Here is a 19928-nt window from a genome sequence, read left to right as displayed (position 1 = left end):
AGTTCCGCTCTGAAACTCTCAGTGCCATCTGTGGTGTCTAGGAGCTGAAGCTCCCCGGTCGGCCTCGACAGGGATGCCTGGAACCGAACCTGTTCAGTTCCAAGTCTTCCTCTCAGCGCATCGGCGAGAGTGAGCTCGGATCCTACGTCTATATCGGAGCTGATGGCTCTGGATCCGACGGCATCCTCGGTCTCCTCGGAGCTGGGGAGTTCTTCGGAGCTGGAGAGGTCGGCATTCGAGATGATGAGGAGTGTGTTGTCCCGATCTTCAGCTCCTACCAGGGGTACTGACACTCTTCCCCCTAAGGCACCTACTTCTGTCTCAGCTCCTACTCTCTCTGTGGACAGCAGAGACCGTCAGCCTCAGGAGCCACCAGCCGGTGGCTCCCACTCTTCCGAGACCTCCCTGGAATATCCTTCCGAGGAGCCCCCACAGAAGAGGACATGTAAGAGGAAGCATGTAGACTCCCAGGATGAGTCTCTGACCTCTGACACTGACCTCGAGGAGACAGAAGGGTCCCCCAAGTCATTCTCTGATGATGTCTTTTTCGTAGACATCCTGGAAATCCTTAAACAGAGGTGCAGCTGGCCCAGTGTCACCCCTTCTGATGAGGAGTCAGTGTACCTGAAGGCTTTCAGATCTCAACCTTCAGCCTCTTGGTTGTCTCCACCCTTCGACGAACTGATGGAGCTAGTTAGTCGAAAGGTGTGGGATACTCCTGATGCCGTGGAGCCAGTCCCCAGGAGACCGAATAAGTTTCTTTCTGCACCCCCAGAAAAAGATTTTTTTTCTAAAGGTGTTCCCGTAGATGCCATGGTGGTGGTGGTGGCCACTAAGAAGGAGCTAGCTGAGACTACTTCTTCAGTCCATCTGCCGAATAAGGAGTCTTGAACGATGGACAGATACGGGAAGCGTATCTTCTCTTCAGCGGCATTTACCCTTTGATCGCTGAACTACCTTATTCACTTCACAAGGCTTCAGGGAGATCTCCTTAAAGAATTAACAGATTATCTACAAGGTACATGTACTGAGGGAGTCCCTGACCAGGTGTCTGCCCAGTTGTCCACCATGAACTCTATCGTCAACTCGTCCATGCTGCTCATTTCATATGCAGCCGATGGAGCGAGTAGAGCTGCAGGTTCAGGAATTTCTGTAAGGCGTCATTCCTGGATGCGTTTGTATAACTTTGCGGAACCGTTCAAGTCTACCTTTACCAACGCCCCCTTTGACAGTTCCTCATTGTTTGGACTAAAGGTAAAGGACACTCTCACCCAGTGAGAGCAAGAAGGAAAAACACTCTCTGCTGTGGGAGTACATTTTACTGTTCCTTCCAGACCATATCCTAAGGGTCGTGGGGCGGTAAAATGTGGTTCAAGAAGTCCCAGAGGTTTTTCCAGGATGCACAGGGTGACTCTTCTTTCAGAGGCAGAGGAGGAGGAGGAAATAGTAGATGTCACCCTAGAGGCAGGGGTGGTCTGCAGAATCATGGAGGTTGCAATTCCTTTTGGGGCTGGCCTTACCAGCACTCCTGATGTGGGGCCCGACTGTGCTTCTCTGGGGCCGGTCGGGGGTCGCGTTTCTTTGTATCCAGAAGCCTGACTGGGTATCACTCAAGAAAAGTGGGTACAAAGAATTATTACCAGAGGTTATATCATACCCTTTTCTCTTCCACCTTTTGTTCCCAAGAGGATCCCGGATGTTCCACCCAATCGCAGGGATCAGGCAACTTTGGAGGTCAACAAGTTGCTGTCAAAAAGAGTCATCCAAACTGTCCCAGCAGACCAAATAGGATCTGGAACTTACTCCAGATTCTTTTTAGTGCCAAAACGTGTGGGGGACTGGAGGCCCATTTTGGACCTCAGCAGATTGAACGAATCTGTAAAGAAGGACAAGTTCCAGATGGTGACACTGCAGTCCATCCTCCCGTTGTTAGGGAAAGACAATTGGATGTGCTCAATAGATCTCCAACACACCTACTACCACATAAAAATGGACAGGATGTCAAGGAGTCCTCTACGCTTCCGGCTGGGAGCCAGTCATTACCATTTTCATGCTCTGCCCTTTGGTCTCACCACAGCCCCCAGGGTGTTCACTAAGTGTATGGCCGTAGTGATAGCTCACCTGAGACATTGAGGATTCCATGTGTTTCCATATCTGGATGACTGGCTCTTGACCACCTCCACCAGGCATCTACTCCTTCAGACCAGGGATGATACCATTCAGCTTTGTGCCCAGCTGGGAATATCTATAAACTGGGAAAAATCTGCCTTATTGCCCTCTCAATCTGTGATTTTTGTAGGTGCAGAGATAGACATAGTAGACATGTTGGCTCGTCTTCCTGTAGAAAGGGCACAGAATCTGGTTCTTCAAATTCAACGTCTTCTCCCCTTACAAAAGGTCAAAGCCAAGACTATTCTGCAGCTTCTAGGGACCATGGCTTCCACCATATTACTAGTGCCACTAGCCAGACTACACATGCGGATTCTTCAGTGGCTCCCAATGGTCCTTTCAGCATCTACCATTATCTCACCACATTCTGCTGACAGACTCTTGCAAGAAGGACCTCCTTTGGTGATCTCTACCCAATCAGTTAACCACGGGCACTTCATTTGTTCTTCACCAACCCGTTGCCACTGTGACCATGGATGCCTCACAGATGGGGGGCATTATCTAGGCACAACTGTCCAAGGCACATGGCAAGATCACGAGGCTCACCTGCATATTAATCTTCTAGAGATGAGGGCGGTGCTCCTGGTGTTGCAAGCACTTCACGACCTTCTGCCTCTGGAGACCATTGCAATACAATCAGACAACATGTCGGTAGTATGGTATATCAACAAACGGGGCAGAACCAGATATTACCCACTCTGTAGAGAGGCCATGCGAGTTTGGAAATGGGCGATATCTTCCCAGCGTTTTCTGGTGACAACGCACATTCCAGGGACAACCAACGTGATAGCCAACAAGCTCAGTCGGGCAATCCTGATCCTTCATGAGTGGTCTCTGAAACAGGAAACAGCGGAACAGATTTTCCGCAGATGGGGACAGCCTTGCTGCGACCTCTTTGCCAGCCCAATCAATGCCAAATGCAGCAGCTACTTCTCCCTCATCCCACCTTCGGGGGAGTCACCGAGAGACTTACTTGTTTATGATTGGCCCCTGGGTCTCCTGTATTCTTTTACTCCCTTTCCTGTCATTCCCAAGGTTATTCAGAAAGCAAAATGGCTGGGAAGCAAACTTATCCTCATTGCTCCTTACTGGCCTCCTCAGGTTTGGTTACCCTTCCTCGGGCCTCTTCTCCTAGACAATCCTTGGATTCTGGGCCCAGTTCCAGACCTGTTGACTCACATCAGGTTCGATTCACCCCTCCTTACACACCCTCAATTTGACAGCATGGCTGCTCCAGTTCCATCCCTAGTCAGGCTTCATGACTTCTCACCCTGCGTGACTCATATCCTTACGTCTTCTCATAAACCTTCCACTAGGAGATTATATTCCAGTAAATGGAGAAGATTCTCTGTCTGGGCATAGAAAATGAATGTTGACTCTTACACTGCCTCCATTCCAGTGGTTTTGGAATTCCTGTCTGAGCTTTTTCACCAGGGATCTGCGGCTGCCACTATCAGAGTTCAGTTGGTAGCGAATTCAAATTTTCATCTAGGCTTTCAAGATTCTAATCTTATGTCACATAGGTTGTGCAAAACTTTCCTTAAAGGTGCCACTTTAAGACCCCCCTTTCAAGAACCTGTTGCCTCATGGGATTTAAATGTTGTGTTATCCGAATTAACTTCTCTGCCCTTTGAGCCTTCTCATTCATCGTCTTTGAAATTCCTGTCTTGGAAGACTTTGTTTTTGGTGGCTATCACATTGGCCAGATGGGTGTTAGAGTTACAAGCATTGTCTGTGAAACCCCCTTACCTTATTTTTCACAAAGACAGGGTGTCCCTTCGTACTAATCCCTCCTTTGTCCCCAAGGTCTATTCCCATGCCACCTTAAATCAATCCATAGAACTTCCGGTGTTCTTTCCAAATCATTCCAACGCAGCTGAATTTTTATTTGCACCGGACTAAGGAAATCAGATCAGTTATTTATTTCCTTCTCCAAATCCAGGTCAGGCTTACCATTTTCCAAAGTAACACTCTCTGGTTGGATTTCTAGCTGTATAGCGTACGTTTACAACTCTGAGGGTAGACCTTTACCCTTTAAAATCAAAGCTGACTGTACCAGATCTCAGTCTACCTCTGAAGCCTTTCAAGCCAGGGTCCCACTTGATAATATTTGTGCAGCAGCAATGTGGGCTACCCCTCACACATTTATTACTCATTACAAATTGGATTTAACCTCCAGGGGTAGAGCATCATTTTGTTCCACGGTACTCAGGAGTATTTTTCCTTGAGCCACCTAAGAATAAGGCGCTAGGGACGCTGTTCCATATGCAAGAATGAAGGTGAGATAGGACTACAGAACATAAAGAAGTTATGTACTCGCCATAATGTTCCATGTTTGTAGTCCATCTCATCCTTCATTCTTACGAACCCACCCTCCTACCCCCATCCTGCAAGTACCTGGAGACAGAAAAATATTATTATCTTTTTTTTATGGAGACCTTTTAGTTTTGGCTTCTTTGTATATTTGTTATTATCTCTCCTAGTTAGCAGCAAACAAGATATGGGGATTGTACTGGTGCACCATGGGATACCTACCTAGCCACAAGACAACTAGAAGACTTCCAGCTTGTAAATAGGCCGAGTCAGAGCCGAGGATCGGCTCCGATCCCATATGTAAGAATGAAGGGTGAGATGGACTACAAACATGGAACGTTATGGTGAGTACATAACTTCTTTTTCATTTCAACCTCAGATTTTTGCAATTTTATTAGTTCATCTGAGTAGCTAGCTAAAGCTTCTTCTATTTTTTTCCAGCCTCAATTTTTCATTTCTTTTAATTACTTCTGAGTATATGTGATGTATTTTTCCTCTACATTGCTGGAAGACATCTCTTGTACCAAAGCTGAGGCTTGAGCCGCTTTTTGCTAAACAGCTGTAGGATTCTTCCCAGCCAGTGTTTTCTTTTCACCTTTTCTGGTTGATTTTCTTTTAGGTTCTCTAAATGTTTTCTTTACTAGAATTAAGGCAGCGTACTTACTAACCAGTAACTGAATTTTACCTAAGCTGACACTGTTACTGGTTTTTGTTTTTCACTTTCCTTTTTCACAGTGGGAGAGCTAAAATTAAGCTCTTGATCTGTGTGTAGCCGTCTTTGAAGTCCATAATGACAAAATGGTAATGCATTTCAGGAACGTAAAGGATAGTGCTAATGGATGAAAGTAAGGATGAAGACAGAAATAAAACAAGTCATTTTAAACAAGGGGGCAAGCAAGCAGGCATTGTGAGCTAAGCATTCTTTACCTACAGTCAATATTTTGTCTGTCTGTTATTATAACATCTCATAAATTATGTTTTTCTTTTTTAGGGAGGTGTCAATAAGATGTATCATGGTGTCCGTGACTACGATTCAAGCCAGCCCAGGGTTCACCTTATCATGGAGAAGGGCGACACTGTATTCTTTCATCCAGTGCTGATTCATGGCTCAGGAATGAATCAGACACAAGGGTTTAGAAAGGTAAAATGCATTTTTATGGTATATAGTAATACAACTTTCTTAAAAATCTGAAGGGGATGGGAATATCTTTATTACCTTTACCACTTTGATTATTCAGTAAAGTATGTGCTAGTGTTGGTTGGTATACACTGATTTTTGATGTGATGAGTGGTCATGTGCTCCCAATACAGTGGAAAAAGGTTAGCTGATATTGATAAGGTATACAAGGCTGACTGAATAGAGGCTTGAGGTAGGGCATAAATAAGAATAATGTTCCAGATTGTTGAATTTCTGTAATCATTCTGTAGTTATCCCTGTCGGATTTTAATTGTCTCTTAGCATCATAATGCTGATCTGCTAAATGAATTAATATCATATTGGGTTATTGCAATATTCTCTTATAGATATACTGATGTTAAGCAGAATAGTGTCTTTGTGTCATGCAGGGAAGGTTCTTACCAGAGGGTGTATTCACTAAGCAATCACTAACCATGACACAGATTGCTTTCTTCAAGTGTTCGCCTTATGTTTTATTTGCAGCATACACAGAACTGTAAAATATTAATATATTGCCTCCCAGAAACACTCACTTAGCTTAAGGACCACTCATAACAATATATATCTTATGTACATGAGCCATGGCATTGTTTTCAGTCATTTCACTGTAAGTTAAACTGTACTAACATGCAGTTGAAACTTTATAGAAATGCCATCTTTTAAAACTGATTTTGGTTCCCTGCACTGTCATCTGCCATTAACTATGTACCTGAGCTTTTCCTTGATTTTCTACACTGGCATACCTCTCACACAGTGGATACCTTCTGGTTTAAGTTCAGGAAGCGGGCAGAGAGGAAATCAGGATCACCCAGTACAGAGACACCCTGACAGCCACAGAAGTCAGTTTTGTTTGTGTCCTGTCTACACTCCCACCACTTGCTCACTATGCAATGATATATGGCTGCTAGTGCAATGCCACCCTTTTTACTGCAGGGCTACAGTACCCATTCTTCGTTGAGGCCTGTAGTCTTTTGCAGAAAATTCCTCCCCAGGAGAGCTGAGCTGACAAAATGCCAAGTAATTGATACTGCTCAGACAAGCTCCACGTGGGTTTACAGAGTGGTCCTAGCAGCAAGGAACTCGAAAAAGCGACTACTTTCTGGATTTAAGTATCTTTGCTTTTTTTTCACTGAAAATAGCTTCTGCTACTTACTTTAAACTAGCCTGAACTGTTTTTTTACTGATTACTGCATTTATTTTAAAAATTGCACTTAAAGTTACATTTAGTCGAATTTAGTCGAAAGTTTGCTTGTTTGTTTGTTTAATTGAACTGTGGAGGCTGCCCACTAAAGTGTGCTAGCCTGTGTAACTAATTTATCACTGTCTCTGCATTTTCTGTGTATTTCTGCAAAAAGAACAAAAAAAACAAAACAAAAAAATCCTTGTTTTCCCGCCTTTTTCGACTAGTTTAGACCAGTATACAGGCATTGCTGTGTTCTGGGCTGTGGTGTAGTTCCTGTGTTGTCCATTACCTTACTTGGATAAAAGGAAGTTTCTTTGCTCACCAGTGGGAGTGGGGAGCCTTGAGCAGCAAATTTTACACTCCTCAAAACTGAGGTGGAATCCTTCAAAGCCCCCGGGCCTGTGGAAAATACAGCCCAGACCGCAGAATCCTTTATAAACGCATTCTATGAACACCTTCAGGAATGCATGGATCATGCGATCGCAAATAAAACCAAGACCCAATCCTCCAAAGGCAGACGTCCTGTCTGGTGGACCCCAGCCATAAACAAACTATACAATAGAAGGAGGAAGCTACTAAATGATAAAGCAAAATCCCAAAAAGGGAAGGCATCACTGATCAGTATTAGCAAAAAACTACGGGCATGCATAAAATTGTCCAAGGCCAGCTTCGAGAGAAAAATTGCACAGGACACTAAGGATAATCACAAGGCTTTCTTTAGTTATGTTAGGAACCTGGGTGGTAATTCCCAGATATGCTCAGAATTGGTCCAAAATGACAAAAAATACACCGAACCCACAGACATTGCCAACATCCTAGCTGACAGGTTCAGCGCAAACTTCTCCCCCCCCCTCCCCACCAAAAGGGCAAATATCTATCCCAGCAGAGTGCTGCCCCCCTGACATCTCAGATGCTCAGGTAAGAGCCGCCTCTCCAAAGCAAAAAACACAGCATCAATGGGACCAGATGGTGTCCCGGGCTGCGTCCTACATGAACTCAAAGAAGAGCTAAACCCAAACATAAAACTACTGTTCAATCTCAGCCTTGCTACAGGATATGTGCCCAAAGAGTGGCGTACAGCAACAGTGGTCCCTCTCCATAAAGGTGGTGCCTCAACGGATCCCGGAAACTATCGCCCCATAAGCCTGACTAGCTTGGTCTGCAAAGCTATGGAAAGGATCATCATGGACCTCATAAATAAAGATATTGGGGACCTACAAACACTGGATCCTACCCAGTTCGGCTTTGTTAAGGGCAGATCCTGCCTCTTAAACCTGGTTGATTTCTTTGAAACAGTCACCAAGGCCATTGACGAGGGAAGGTGGTCCACACAGCCTACCTGGACCTCAAAAGCCTTTGATACAATACCCCACTCGGGCATTATAGATAAGCTCACTAGCTTAAATATAAACCCCTATGTCACTAGATGGATTGCAAACTGGCTCAATGACAGAACCCACATGGTTAGAATTGCTGGAGCCATGTCAGACTCCAAACCAGTTACAAGTGGTGTCCCACAAGGCTCAGTCCTGGGACCTCTCTTGTTCGGTATATATTTCTCGGAGGTACAGGCCAACACGGAAGGACTGTGGCTGACCAAGTTCGCAGATGACTGCAAACTGGGTGCCATAATCGACTCTCCAGCCGACACAAGCATCCTTCAAAAGGGCCTCATAGAAACAGACAACTGGTGCCAGTGCCATGGCCTCAAGCTAAATGCCAAAAAGTGTATAGTCATCCCCTTTGGCAAAAACAAAGAGCCCACAAATTACCACATAGGTGGAAATCCATTAAGTACAGAAGAAGTAATTAGGGACCTGGGGACCCAAGTTGATAGCAATCTCTCATTTGACAACCACGTGGCCAAAGTGGTTAGAAAAACATTTTATATAGCCCACCTAATCATGAAGGGATTCACATCTAGCTCAGGGGAGGTCATCGTGCCTCTTTACTCTTCCCTCATCAGGCCCATAATTGAGTACAATGCCCCTTTTGGGATGTACCTTACCAGACACCTGCAGCAACTGGAAAGACCCCAAAAGTACCTCACCAAGAGGATCAAAGGGCTCAAACAGATGCCATATGCTGCCCGGTTAAAGAAACTCCAGCTCTACTCAGTGGCATACCGCCTGTTCAGAGGCGATCTGTGCCTGACGTATAAAGCCATGTCCAACCCGGAATTAATGGACATGCTGCACCTCAGAAAATCCAAATCCCATCGAGCTACGTGCTCGAGAGACTTGAACCTCAGCACTGAAATAAATAGGACATGCTGGCGGGACAGATTCATAACCCAGAGGCTCCCTTCACTCTGGAATAAAATCACAGTCCAGGTTAGGCAGAGTCCCTCATTGACTCTCTTCAAGAGGAATCTTGATGAGTGGATGGGAGATCGTAGGTTTACCCCGGGTATCACTTCTGTGTCACTGTTAGATAGAGGCACATTATACTAACCTCGAAAAAGGGCATAGCAAAATAAATTTAAAATGGGTGGCGAAAGCCAAACACATTCTGGCTAGGCTTATAAATGCCCTAGGGCAGATAGCCTAGTATGAACCTATGAACCTATGAACCTATGAGCAGCCTACCTATCCTTGGGGGAAGTGACCTCAGCACAAGAAGCTGTTAGTAATTGGTTGTTTGGGACCATTCCTAGCTCTTTTGTAGTTCACTGCTTAAAATCCGCCTCTGGGCGTTTTTTTCTGGCTATATTGCTCAGACAAGCTCCACGTGGGTTTACAGAGTGGTCCTAGCAGCAAGGAACTCGAAAAAGCGACTACTTTCTGGATTTAAGTATCTTTGCTTTTTTTCACTGAAAATAGCTTCTGCTTCTTACTTTAAACTAGCCTGAACTGTTTTTTTTACTGATTACTGCATTTATTTTAAAAATTGCACTTAAAGTTACATTTAGTCGAATTTAGTCGAAAGTTTGCTTGTTTGTTTAATTGAACTGTGGAGGCTGCCCACTAAAGTGTGCTAGCCTGTGTAACTAATTTATCACTGTCTCTGCATTTTCTGTGTATTTCTGCAAAAACAAAAAATAATCCTTGTTTTCCCGCCTTTTTCGACTAGTTTAGACCAGTATACAGGCATTGCTGTATTCTGGGCTGTGGTGTAGTTCCTGTGTTGTCCATTACCTTACTTGGATAAAAGGAAGTTTCTTTGCTCACCAGTGGGAGTGGGGAGCCTTGAGCAGCCTACCTATCCTTGGGGGAAGTGACCTCAGCACAAGAAGCTGTTAGTAATTGGTTGTTTGGGACCATTCCTGGCTCTTTTGTAGTTCACTGCTTAAAATCCGCCTCTGGGCATTGTTTTCTGGCTGTACTGCTCAGACAAGCTCCACGTGGGTTTACAGAGTGGTCCTAGCAGCAAGGAACTCGAAAAAGCGACTACTTTCTGGATTTAAGTATCTTTGCTTTTTTTCACTGAAAATAGCTTCTGCTTACTTTAAACTAGCCTGAACTGTTTTTTACTGATTACTGCATTTATTTTAAAAATTGCACTTAAAGTTACATTTAGTCGAATTTAGTCGAAAGTTTGCTTGTTTGTTTGTTTAATTGAACTGTGGAGGCTGCCCACTAAAGTGTGCTAGCCTGTGTAACTAATTTATCACTGTCTCTGCATTTTCTGTGTATTTCTGCAAAAAAAAAAACAAAAAAATAATCCTTGTTTTCCCACCTTTTTCGACTAGTTTAGACCAGTATACAGGCATTGCTGTATTCTGGGCTGTGGTGTAGTTCCTGTGTTGTCCATTACCTTACTTGGATAAAAGGAAGTTTCTTTGCTCACCAGTGGGAGTGGGGAGCCTTGAGCAGCCTACCTATCCTTGGGGGAAGTGACCTCAGCACAAGAAGCTGTTAGTAATTGGTTGTTTGGGACCATTCCTAGCTCTTTTGTAGTTCACTGCTTAAAATCTGCCTCTGGGCGTTTTTTTCTGGCTATACTGCTCAGACAAGCTCCACGTGGGTTTACAGAGTGGTCCTAGCAGCAAGGAACTCGAAAAAGCGACTACTTTCTGGATTTAAGTATCTTTGCTTTTTTTTCACTGAAAATAGCTTCTGCTGCTTACTTTAAACTAGCCTGAACTGTTTTTTTACTGATTACTGCATTTATTTAAAAAATTGCCCTTAAAGTTACATTTAGTCAAATTTAGTCAAAAGTTTGCTTGTTTGTTTGTTTAATTGAACTGTGGAGGCTGCCCACTAAAGTGTGCTAGCCTGTGTAACTAATTTATCACTGTCTCTGCATTTTCTGTGTATTTCTGCAAAAAAAGCAAAAAAATAATCCTTGTTTTCCTGCCTTTTTCGACTAGTTTAGACCAGTATACAGGCATTGCTGTATTCTGGGCTGTGGTGTAGTTCCTGTGTTGTCCATTACCTTACTTGGATGAAAGGAAGTTTCTTTGCTCACCGGTGGGAGTGGGGAGCCTTGAGCAGCCTACCTATCCTTGGGGGAAGTGACCTCAGCACAAGAAGCTGTTAGTAATTGGTTGTTTGGGACCATTCCTAGCTCTTTTGTAGTTCACTGCTTAAAATCCGCCTTTGCACGGTCGTGCGCATAGCGCAGCGCCGGTTAAACAAGGTTAAACTTTTTCTGGCTCCGCCAAGTCTGCTCTTCAATTTTTCCCTTAGAACTGTTCTACTTGCAATCTAAACAGCCTATACTCTATCTGAAAAGCACAGCACTTGCTCCTAAAGCATTTTGTATACAGGTAAAACACTCTTAAACAAACGAAAAGTACTTCATTCACCTAAATTCTGTTGAGTACCCATTTCCCTATAGGTCCTTTCTGACTCAGTTACACAGCAATCTTTTTCACTATTTCTAGCATGTCGAAGGGTCAGTTGCTAGCGTCCTCTCCTGTTCAGCTGGTGAATCTGGGAATCTTGAGGCAATGTTACAATTGCCTCATGTACACAGACAACCCTCTCCTCCTCCCAACAAATACAAATATATGCGAGAGATGCAACTATATAGCCAAACTGGAGGCTGAGCTCTCTCAATTCAGTACTGGCAAGACCAGTCAGGAGGAGAAGGTAACCACGCACACCACAAACCCAGTCTCACATAGAACTATCACAACTGCAAACCAAACACATAAACACACAAAAACATACTCGGAGGCGCTGATTAAAAATCTACCAAAACAACAGAAGCCTCCAAAGCAGACACCCAAGCAACCACCACCTCAAGACATAGCAAATGCAACACATAGTTCACAAAGTCAGTGTGCTAAACAGTCACAGCCCTTAAGGCCAAACAACATGCCAGACACACTTGTAATAGGTGACTCCATAGTCAGGCACACTGACGTCCCGCTCACCAGACTGAACAAGGAGAGGGTCACAGTAAGCTGCCTGTCTGGAGCTAGAATCCGCCACATAACACAAGCACTCAGGTCACTCCACAGCAAGTACAAATATGACTCAGTCATTGTACATGCAGGTGTAAACGACCTGAGACGTACCTCCCTGGACTACATGAAAAGAGACATAGAGGAGCTCTCTGATTATGTAGCCCAGGCCGGTATGACCCTGACCCTGAGCAGCATCTTACCCTCACCAAGAATGATGCCACAGTACAAAGACAAAATTATCAGTTTTAACAATTGGCTTAATTACTGGTGTCATTCTAAGGGGATCCAGTGCCTGTCTGCTTGGGATGACATGCTTGACAAGCCACGCTGCTTCGCAAGGGATGGTTTGCACCTGTTACCCCTGGGCTTCCGGATATTGGCCAAGGCTCTTGCCACCCCCATAGTGCCTTTTTTAGGCAAGGCTCAAATGACAAACCTACCTCCCTAGAAAATACAAGTGGAAAAAAACTAAGGGTAATGCTGCTCAATGCCAGAAGTCTAAACCTCAAGATGCACGCCCTCGAAGCCCTTCTCAGTATGGAGAACATCGATGTCTGTGCAGTGACTGAAACCTGGTTCAAGGCTCCTGAGAGCACCCCAGCACTATCAGGTTTTACCTCATATCATGCTTTCCGGCCCCAAAACTTGGGCCGAACCACAAAAGGAGGGGGAGTATCCATTTTCATCAAAGATACCCACACCTCCAGGTTAGTGGCAACGCACGAAGCATCGGAGACTATCCAGGTGCAACTAACCATAGGCAAAACTGCCTTACAGTTTGTAGCATGCTACAGACCACCCTCTCAAACTCAGGAACCCCACACAGCCTTCCTGAAGACACTGGAGAGTATGAATGTCTCTCCAAATACCATCATTTTGGGAGACTTCAACTACCCAAACATAGACTGGGAACATTACTCAAGCCCCAACACTCTAGCCCAAAGGTTCTTAGAATTCATAAACTCAAATGCAGTGGAACAACTAGTCACCATTCCCCCAAGAGGAGACAATATACTAGACCTGATCATCACAAACATGGGGACAAAATGCTCCACACCGGAAGTACATCCCTCTTTGGTAAGATCAGACCATAAATTAATCTCACTGGAAATCCACATCCCGCCCCACCCCTGCACAAAAGACCACAGTGAAGAACTTCTCAAAAGCAAACTTCACACTTCTTAAGACTGAAGTGGTATCTTTCAAGGCCCCTGGGCCAGTGGAAACCACAACCCACACTGCTGAATCCCTTGCAAATGCCTTCTATGGGCACCTTCAAGAATGCATGGATCATGCAATCCCAAATAAAACCAAGACCCATTCCCCAAAGGCAGGCGACGGTCTGGTGGACCCCAGCCATAAACAAACTTTACAACAGAAGGAGGAAGCTACTACATGACAGAGCAAAATCCCTAAAAGGAAAGGCATCTCTGATCAGTACTAGCAAAAACTACGATCACTCATAAAATCATCCAAGGCCAACTTTGAGAGAAAAATCGCAAATGACACAAAAGACAATCACAAGGCCTTCTTTAGCTATGTTAGAAACCTGGGTGGAAACTCCCAGATATGCTCAGAGTTAGTCCAAAATGACACAAAATACACTGGACCCACTGACATTGCCAACATTCTGGCAGACAGGTTCAGTGCAAATTTCTCCTCCCTTCCCCCAAAAGGAGAAATAACTATCCCAGCAGAGTGTAGCCTCCCTAACATCTCAGATGCCCAGGTGAGAGCCGCCTCTCTAAAGCTAAAAACACAGCATCAATGGGACCGGATGGTGTCCCGGGCTGTGTGCTACATGAACTCCAAGAGGAACTAAACCCACACATAAGGCTGCTGTTTAATCTTAGCCTTACCACAGGATACGCACCCAAAGAGTGGCGTACGGCAACAGTGGTCCCACTTCACAAAGGCGGTGCTTCTACGGACCCTGGAAATTACCGCCCCATAAGCCTGACGAGCCTGGTCTGCAAAGCTATGGAGAGGATCATTATGGAACTCATAAACAAAGACATTGGGGACCTACAGACATTGGATCCTACCCAATTTGGCTTTGTTAAGGGCAGATCCTGCCTTCTGAACTTGGTCGACTTTTTTGAAACAGTCACTAAGGCCATTGATGAGGGTAAGGCAGTTCACACAGCCTACCTTGACCTTGCAAAAGCCTTTGACACAATACCCCACTCGGGCATCATAGACAAACTCACCAGCTTAAATGTAAACCCATATGTCACAAGATGGGTTGCAAACTGGCTCAAGGACAGAACCCACAGGGTCAGAGTTGCTGGAGCTATGTCAGACTCTAAGCCAGTCACAAGCGGTGTCCCACAGGGCTCAGTCCTGGGACCCCTCTTGTTCGGCATTTATTTTTCCGAGGTACAGGCAAACATAGGAGGATTGTGGCTGACAAAGTTCGCAGATTACTGCAAACTGGGCGCCATAATTGATACTCCAGCGGACACAAACATCCTTCAGAGAGGCCTCATAGAAACGGATAATTGGTGCCAGAGCCATGGCCTTAAGCTAAACGCCAAAAAATGTATAGTCATACCCTTTGGGAAAAACAAGGTACCGACAAATTACCACATAGGCGGTAATACATTAAGTACGGGACAGGTAATCAGGGACCTAGGGACCCAGGTTGACAGTAACCTCTCATTTGACACTCACATTGCCAAAGTGGTTAGGAAGACCTTCTATATTGCCCACCTTATCATGAAGGGTTTCACATCTAGATCAAGAGAGGTCATTGTGCCCCTGTACTCTTCTCTTATCAGGCCAATGATTGAGTACAATGCCCCATTTGGGATGTATCTCACCCGACACCTGCAGCAGTTGGAAAGACCCCAAAAGTTCCTCACCAAGAGGATAAAGGGTCTTAAACATATGTCATATGCTGCCCGACTGAAAAAACTCCAGCTCTATTCAGTCGCATACCGCCTACTCAGAGGTGATCTGTGCCTGACGTACAAGGCCATGTCCAATCCTGAATTAATGGACATGCTCCACCTCAAAAAATCCAAATCCATCAGAGCCACGAGAACGAGTGACTTAAACCTCAACACAGAAATAAATAGAACGTGCTGGAGGGACAGATTCATAACCCCAGAGGCTCCCTACACTCTGGAACAGAATCCCAGTCCATGTTAGGCAGAGCCCCCTCACTGACTCTATTCAAGAGAAATCTCGACGAGTGGATGGGAGATCGTAGGTTTACCCCGGGGGTCATCTCTTTGTCACTACTAGACAGAGGCATAGTACACTAAACCCTAAAAGGGCGTAGTATTCTCATCCTAAGGGGTGGTGTAAGCCACATACACTCTGGCTAGGCTTATAAATGCCCTAGGGCAGATAGCCTAGTACGAACCTATGAACCTATGAACCTATTTGTATTTGCTACCATAAAACTGGTTCCACACGTATAGTTAGAGCATCTGCATGGACAAAGCACACATTGTCTTTATTTAGTGTTTGAAACAGACACACAGTCTGCATGTTTGCAGGAAATGCTAATTATTCTATTTATTTACTTACTTACTTGAATATTTAAATGATTGTTTAAGTTAAAAGTAATATCATTACAGCTAAATGGCACATTTATTTGTGTAATTTGGTAAAATAAATAAATAAATGATGTACATAATTAAATGTAGAAACAGAATCCTAACTGGGCTGAGGAAGGCCCTTCCAAAGGATGAAAGCAATGTAAGCAGAGATGTTAAATGTTTCAGGACAGGCCCTTGTAGTACTTAGCAGGTTCTCATCTGATGGCCTGAAAATATTTGTCAGAGAGTAGAATATTAAAACTTACTTTAAGTAAGTAGGAGCTTGATGTGTTTGTTCTGCAAGGTATGAATGAGAATCTTAAAAAAATGACTGGCAGCCAGTGCAATCTAGTAGTAGATGCATTATTTGACATAACTGAATTGTTCCAGTAGAAAACCTCATGGTGGAATTTTGCAATTGCACCAGTGTTTGTCCAAGATAAAGGGTGCTGCAATACTCTAAGCAAGATGGCATTAAGGCATAGATTATCATCATAAGCATTGAGGATGGAATAAGGTCCTGGATCTAGACATTTTCTTCAGTTAAAAGGAGGATGGCTTGATGACATCCAACATGTGATCTGTAAGTAAATGCCTGTCATGAAAACTCACTCCCAGATCTTGGACTCACAATATAAATTCCAGTCTTTTCCACCTGTATACTAATAAGGAAAATGATAAAGAAAGATGTGACAGACAAGTGGCAGAATTGACTTTTTCCTAATCTGTAAAGTAAGGAATCTAGACCATCTTTAGAACTGGTGAAGTGTAGCAAAGAATCCTAACTGAAGGAGAGAGGCAAAACTGAATATCATAAGCATTGGACTGATAACTGTTCAGTGTTTTATGTATACACATGCAACAAATATATTTGACATTGTGATTTATTTTCAGTGTGAAGCTGTAGAGATTAACAAAAAAAAAATCTTCTTGGTCATGTATCCTTATACACCCTCGAGGCAGGGTAATAAAGGGGGATATGGAGTCATAGAGTTGCAAACTACAGTGTTTCTGATTTCCAAAATACACAGAGAATTTCTTAGATATTTAGTTGTGACTATGGAATATAAATACATATTTTTTTCAAGACAATGTCCATTATGGTAAAATAATCTTAATATAAGCATTTTTCCAGATATTCTGCTATGTCCTCAAAACAGATGTATGTTTGTTGTATTTTACTGTTTATGATAGCCTGTAATCAGAGCCTCCATTCCTTGACACAAATGTAAACTACAAATATTAATCCACCTGTGTCTGAAATTACATCTTCTGAAATATTTCAGTCACAAGAGACATGCCTGAGTCCCTGTGGACCTCAGTCTGGATTCCCCTGGATAAAAAAAAGACAAGAAAATTAATTTTCTTGTCATGTATTACGTATATGATTTGGATACATGTAAGGGTTATTTATGCTCAACCTACTGATTCATTATCAGCTTGATTGTCCATATTAAAATACTTGGATATGAGATCAGCATTTGTATGCAGTTTTGCAGATTAATGCTGGATATCACTCAGAATTTTCTAGAAAAACAAATACCACTGCCTTTGGTCTTCGGTTCACCCCACATCAGTGATACTTTGAGCCATAAGTTGACTCCACTGTGTCCTATCAGCTGCTGCTTCTTTAGCTTCCTCCCAAGTGATATCCAGGTGACCGAGGTCTCTTGTTACAACTCCTTTCCAGTTTTGTTGAGGTCTGCCTGGTTTTCTCTTGTATCCAGCTATTTCCCAGTTGACAGATTGTATAGGAATCCTGCTAGTGCCCATGCAGTTAACATGACCAAACCAACGTAGTTTTCTTTCCATAATGATATTCTCAAGTTTCCATTGTTGAGGTCTTCTTCTAACACTCTCATTTTTTTACTTTGTCCTTCCACGATATTCCCAAAATGCATCTTAACCATTTATGATAAGCAGCCTCAAGTTTTCTCATGGCTGATGCTGTGATTGGCCATAGCTCAGGGCCATATAAGAGTGTAGACAACAGCAGTGGTTGGTATAGCTTCACCTTTGTGGACAGTGCTATGTTTTTTTATCTACCGATTTTGGATAGTCTGTTGAATGCTGCACTTACTTTTCCAAGTGTAACCAGACCTTCCTTCTCGCGCTTACCTGTATGAGAGATGAAACTGCCCAGGTAGCAGAAGTTCTCTGTTGTATCTAATGTTGATCCTGCAGCCATTATGTCTTTGTTGTCATTCCATGCTTCGCTGACCAGCACTTTCCATTTGTCAGGATTCATTTTGAGACCTACTTTCCCACCTTGTTTCTCCACTGATGTGGTCATTGTCTGCATTCCACTCCATGTTGTACTTATAACAGCTATGTTATCAGCAAAGTCCAAGTCACATAGCTTGTTGTCATCGACCGATTCCAGTCCCACTGAGTTTACATATAATGTTTTCCATATTACCCAATCAATTACTATTGGAAATAATAAGGGAGAGGGTATACACCCCTGTCGTACACCAGTGACCACCGTAAACCAGTCAGTGTACTCATTATTCACTCGAACTGTGCACCTGCTATCTTGATGCAGACTCTTAAAGAGCATAATGAATTTTTTAGGAATCCCATATTCTGCAAACATGTGCCATAGTGATGGTCTGTGTATACAGTCAGAGGCTTTCTTGAAGTTCATAAAGTTAACGATGACTGGTTTCTTCCATGCTGTTGCTTTTTCTACAATTTAATTAGTACAGATATCTGGTGAGTGCAAGATTGACCTGATCTAAATCCAGCCTGTTCCTGTCTGAGTCTGTCATCAACTGCTCTTTTCAGTCTACTCAGTAATAAGCTGGTGAAAACTTTGCCTGGAACTGACATTAGTATGAGTCTACGTCAATTTGTGCAGTCTCTAAGATCTCCCTTTTTTGGTAAAGGGATGATGATGCCATTTTTCCAGTCACAGGGTACGTTTTCTTAAGTCCACTTGTTCAAGAGACATGTTAAATATTCCACTGAAGACTTAGCAGACTTTAGCAACCCTGATTGTATCTGGTCTGCTCCACGAGCTTTTTCATTCCTTACTTTGGCTATGGCTTCCTTTACTTCAGTCTCACTAAAGTCTGCCAAGTTCATATCCAGGATCATTGCCAAAGTCATGCAGATCATCTGGTGTGTGGCAGTTTAGCACAGATTCAAAATGTTCTTGCCATCTCTTTAATTGTTCCTCTTGTGTTTTTGCAGTTTTGCTAATCTAATAGGTGGCCTTTGTTTATTCTCGCCCATGAGTTCTTTGTCAACATGATATAATGTCCTGGAATTTCCAGTTGCTGGCACTGTTTCTGCTTCTGTTGCCAGTTCTGAACCCATAACATTTTGTCATTCTTGCACATCTTTTTGACCAGTTTATCTTTCTATTTGTATTCTTCAAAGTGTCTAATGACTGGCCAGTTTGGTATACCTGCTCTCATCTTCATTTGCAGTCACATCATGAATCAATGATTTTTCCAGGCTTCAGCTGTTATCAATGCTTCTTTTCTTTTGCCTCTCTTATACCCTATGTGTTGACCTCAATTCCCAGTTATAACGTTAGAATTGTGATGGGAGATTTCATTTCTGCAATTGGAAGCAACATAGAAGGATTTGAGAACTTCATTGGCTTCACTGCTTTAGGAAGCAGAACAGATAATGGTTATAGATTAATGCAGTTCTGTAGTGACAATCACCTTAAAGTCGTGGGCAACATATTCAAACATAACGACATTCATAAGTCAACATAGCTTTCACCCAGTGGATACTCTGTGAATCAGATTGATCACATTTGCATAGCTTGTCGATGGGCACGTATGCTTCAGGATGTCATAGTACAATGGGGAGCTGATGTCACATCTGATCACTACCTTGTGGTTGCATCACTGAAAATAAAACTCAAGAACCAAAAGAAAAAGCCAGTATCTCTTCGATTTAACACCGACATGTTGACGTCACCTGATGTGCAAACCAGATACAACATTAAGGTCCAAAACTGATTATTTGCCCTACAGAATGTAGATGACAATATTGAACAACAATGAGAACAGTTCAAGACAATCACCAGAGTGCAGAAATACCACTGTATTAGTATTTTTTTTTTGTCCAGCAGAGGGGATTATGATCTCTCTGATCAAAAAAAGAAAGAAAATTTCAACATAAATTTACATGACTGCCAACCTCAGTGCTAAGACTTTTGCA

General features: G+C 43.4%; 1 protein-coding gene across 1 annotated transcript in view; it reads left to right on the top strand.

Annotated features, from left to right (window-relative positions):
• Positions 1–19928, top strand: part of PHYH (phytanoyl-CoA 2-hydroxylase) — a 930440-nt gene that overhangs the window by 713299 nt on the left and 197213 nt on the right. The window contains exon 7 of the mRNA XM_044087967.1: positions 5474–5623. Coding sequence (XP_043943902.1) covers positions 5474–5623 — 150 coding nt within the window. The remainder of the gene's footprint in view (positions 1–5473; positions 5624–19928) is intronic.

This window comes from Protopterus annectens, chromosome 11.part0 (assembly GCF_019279795.1).
Source record: "Protopterus annectens isolate FY-2018-M chromosome 11.part0, PAN1.0, whole genome shotgun sequence".
NCBI lineage: Eukaryota > Metazoa > Chordata > Ceratodontiformes > Protopteridae > Protopterus > Protopterus annectens.
Note: the sequence above shows the minus strand (reverse complement) of the source record. Positions and strands in the feature narration are given on the sequence as shown.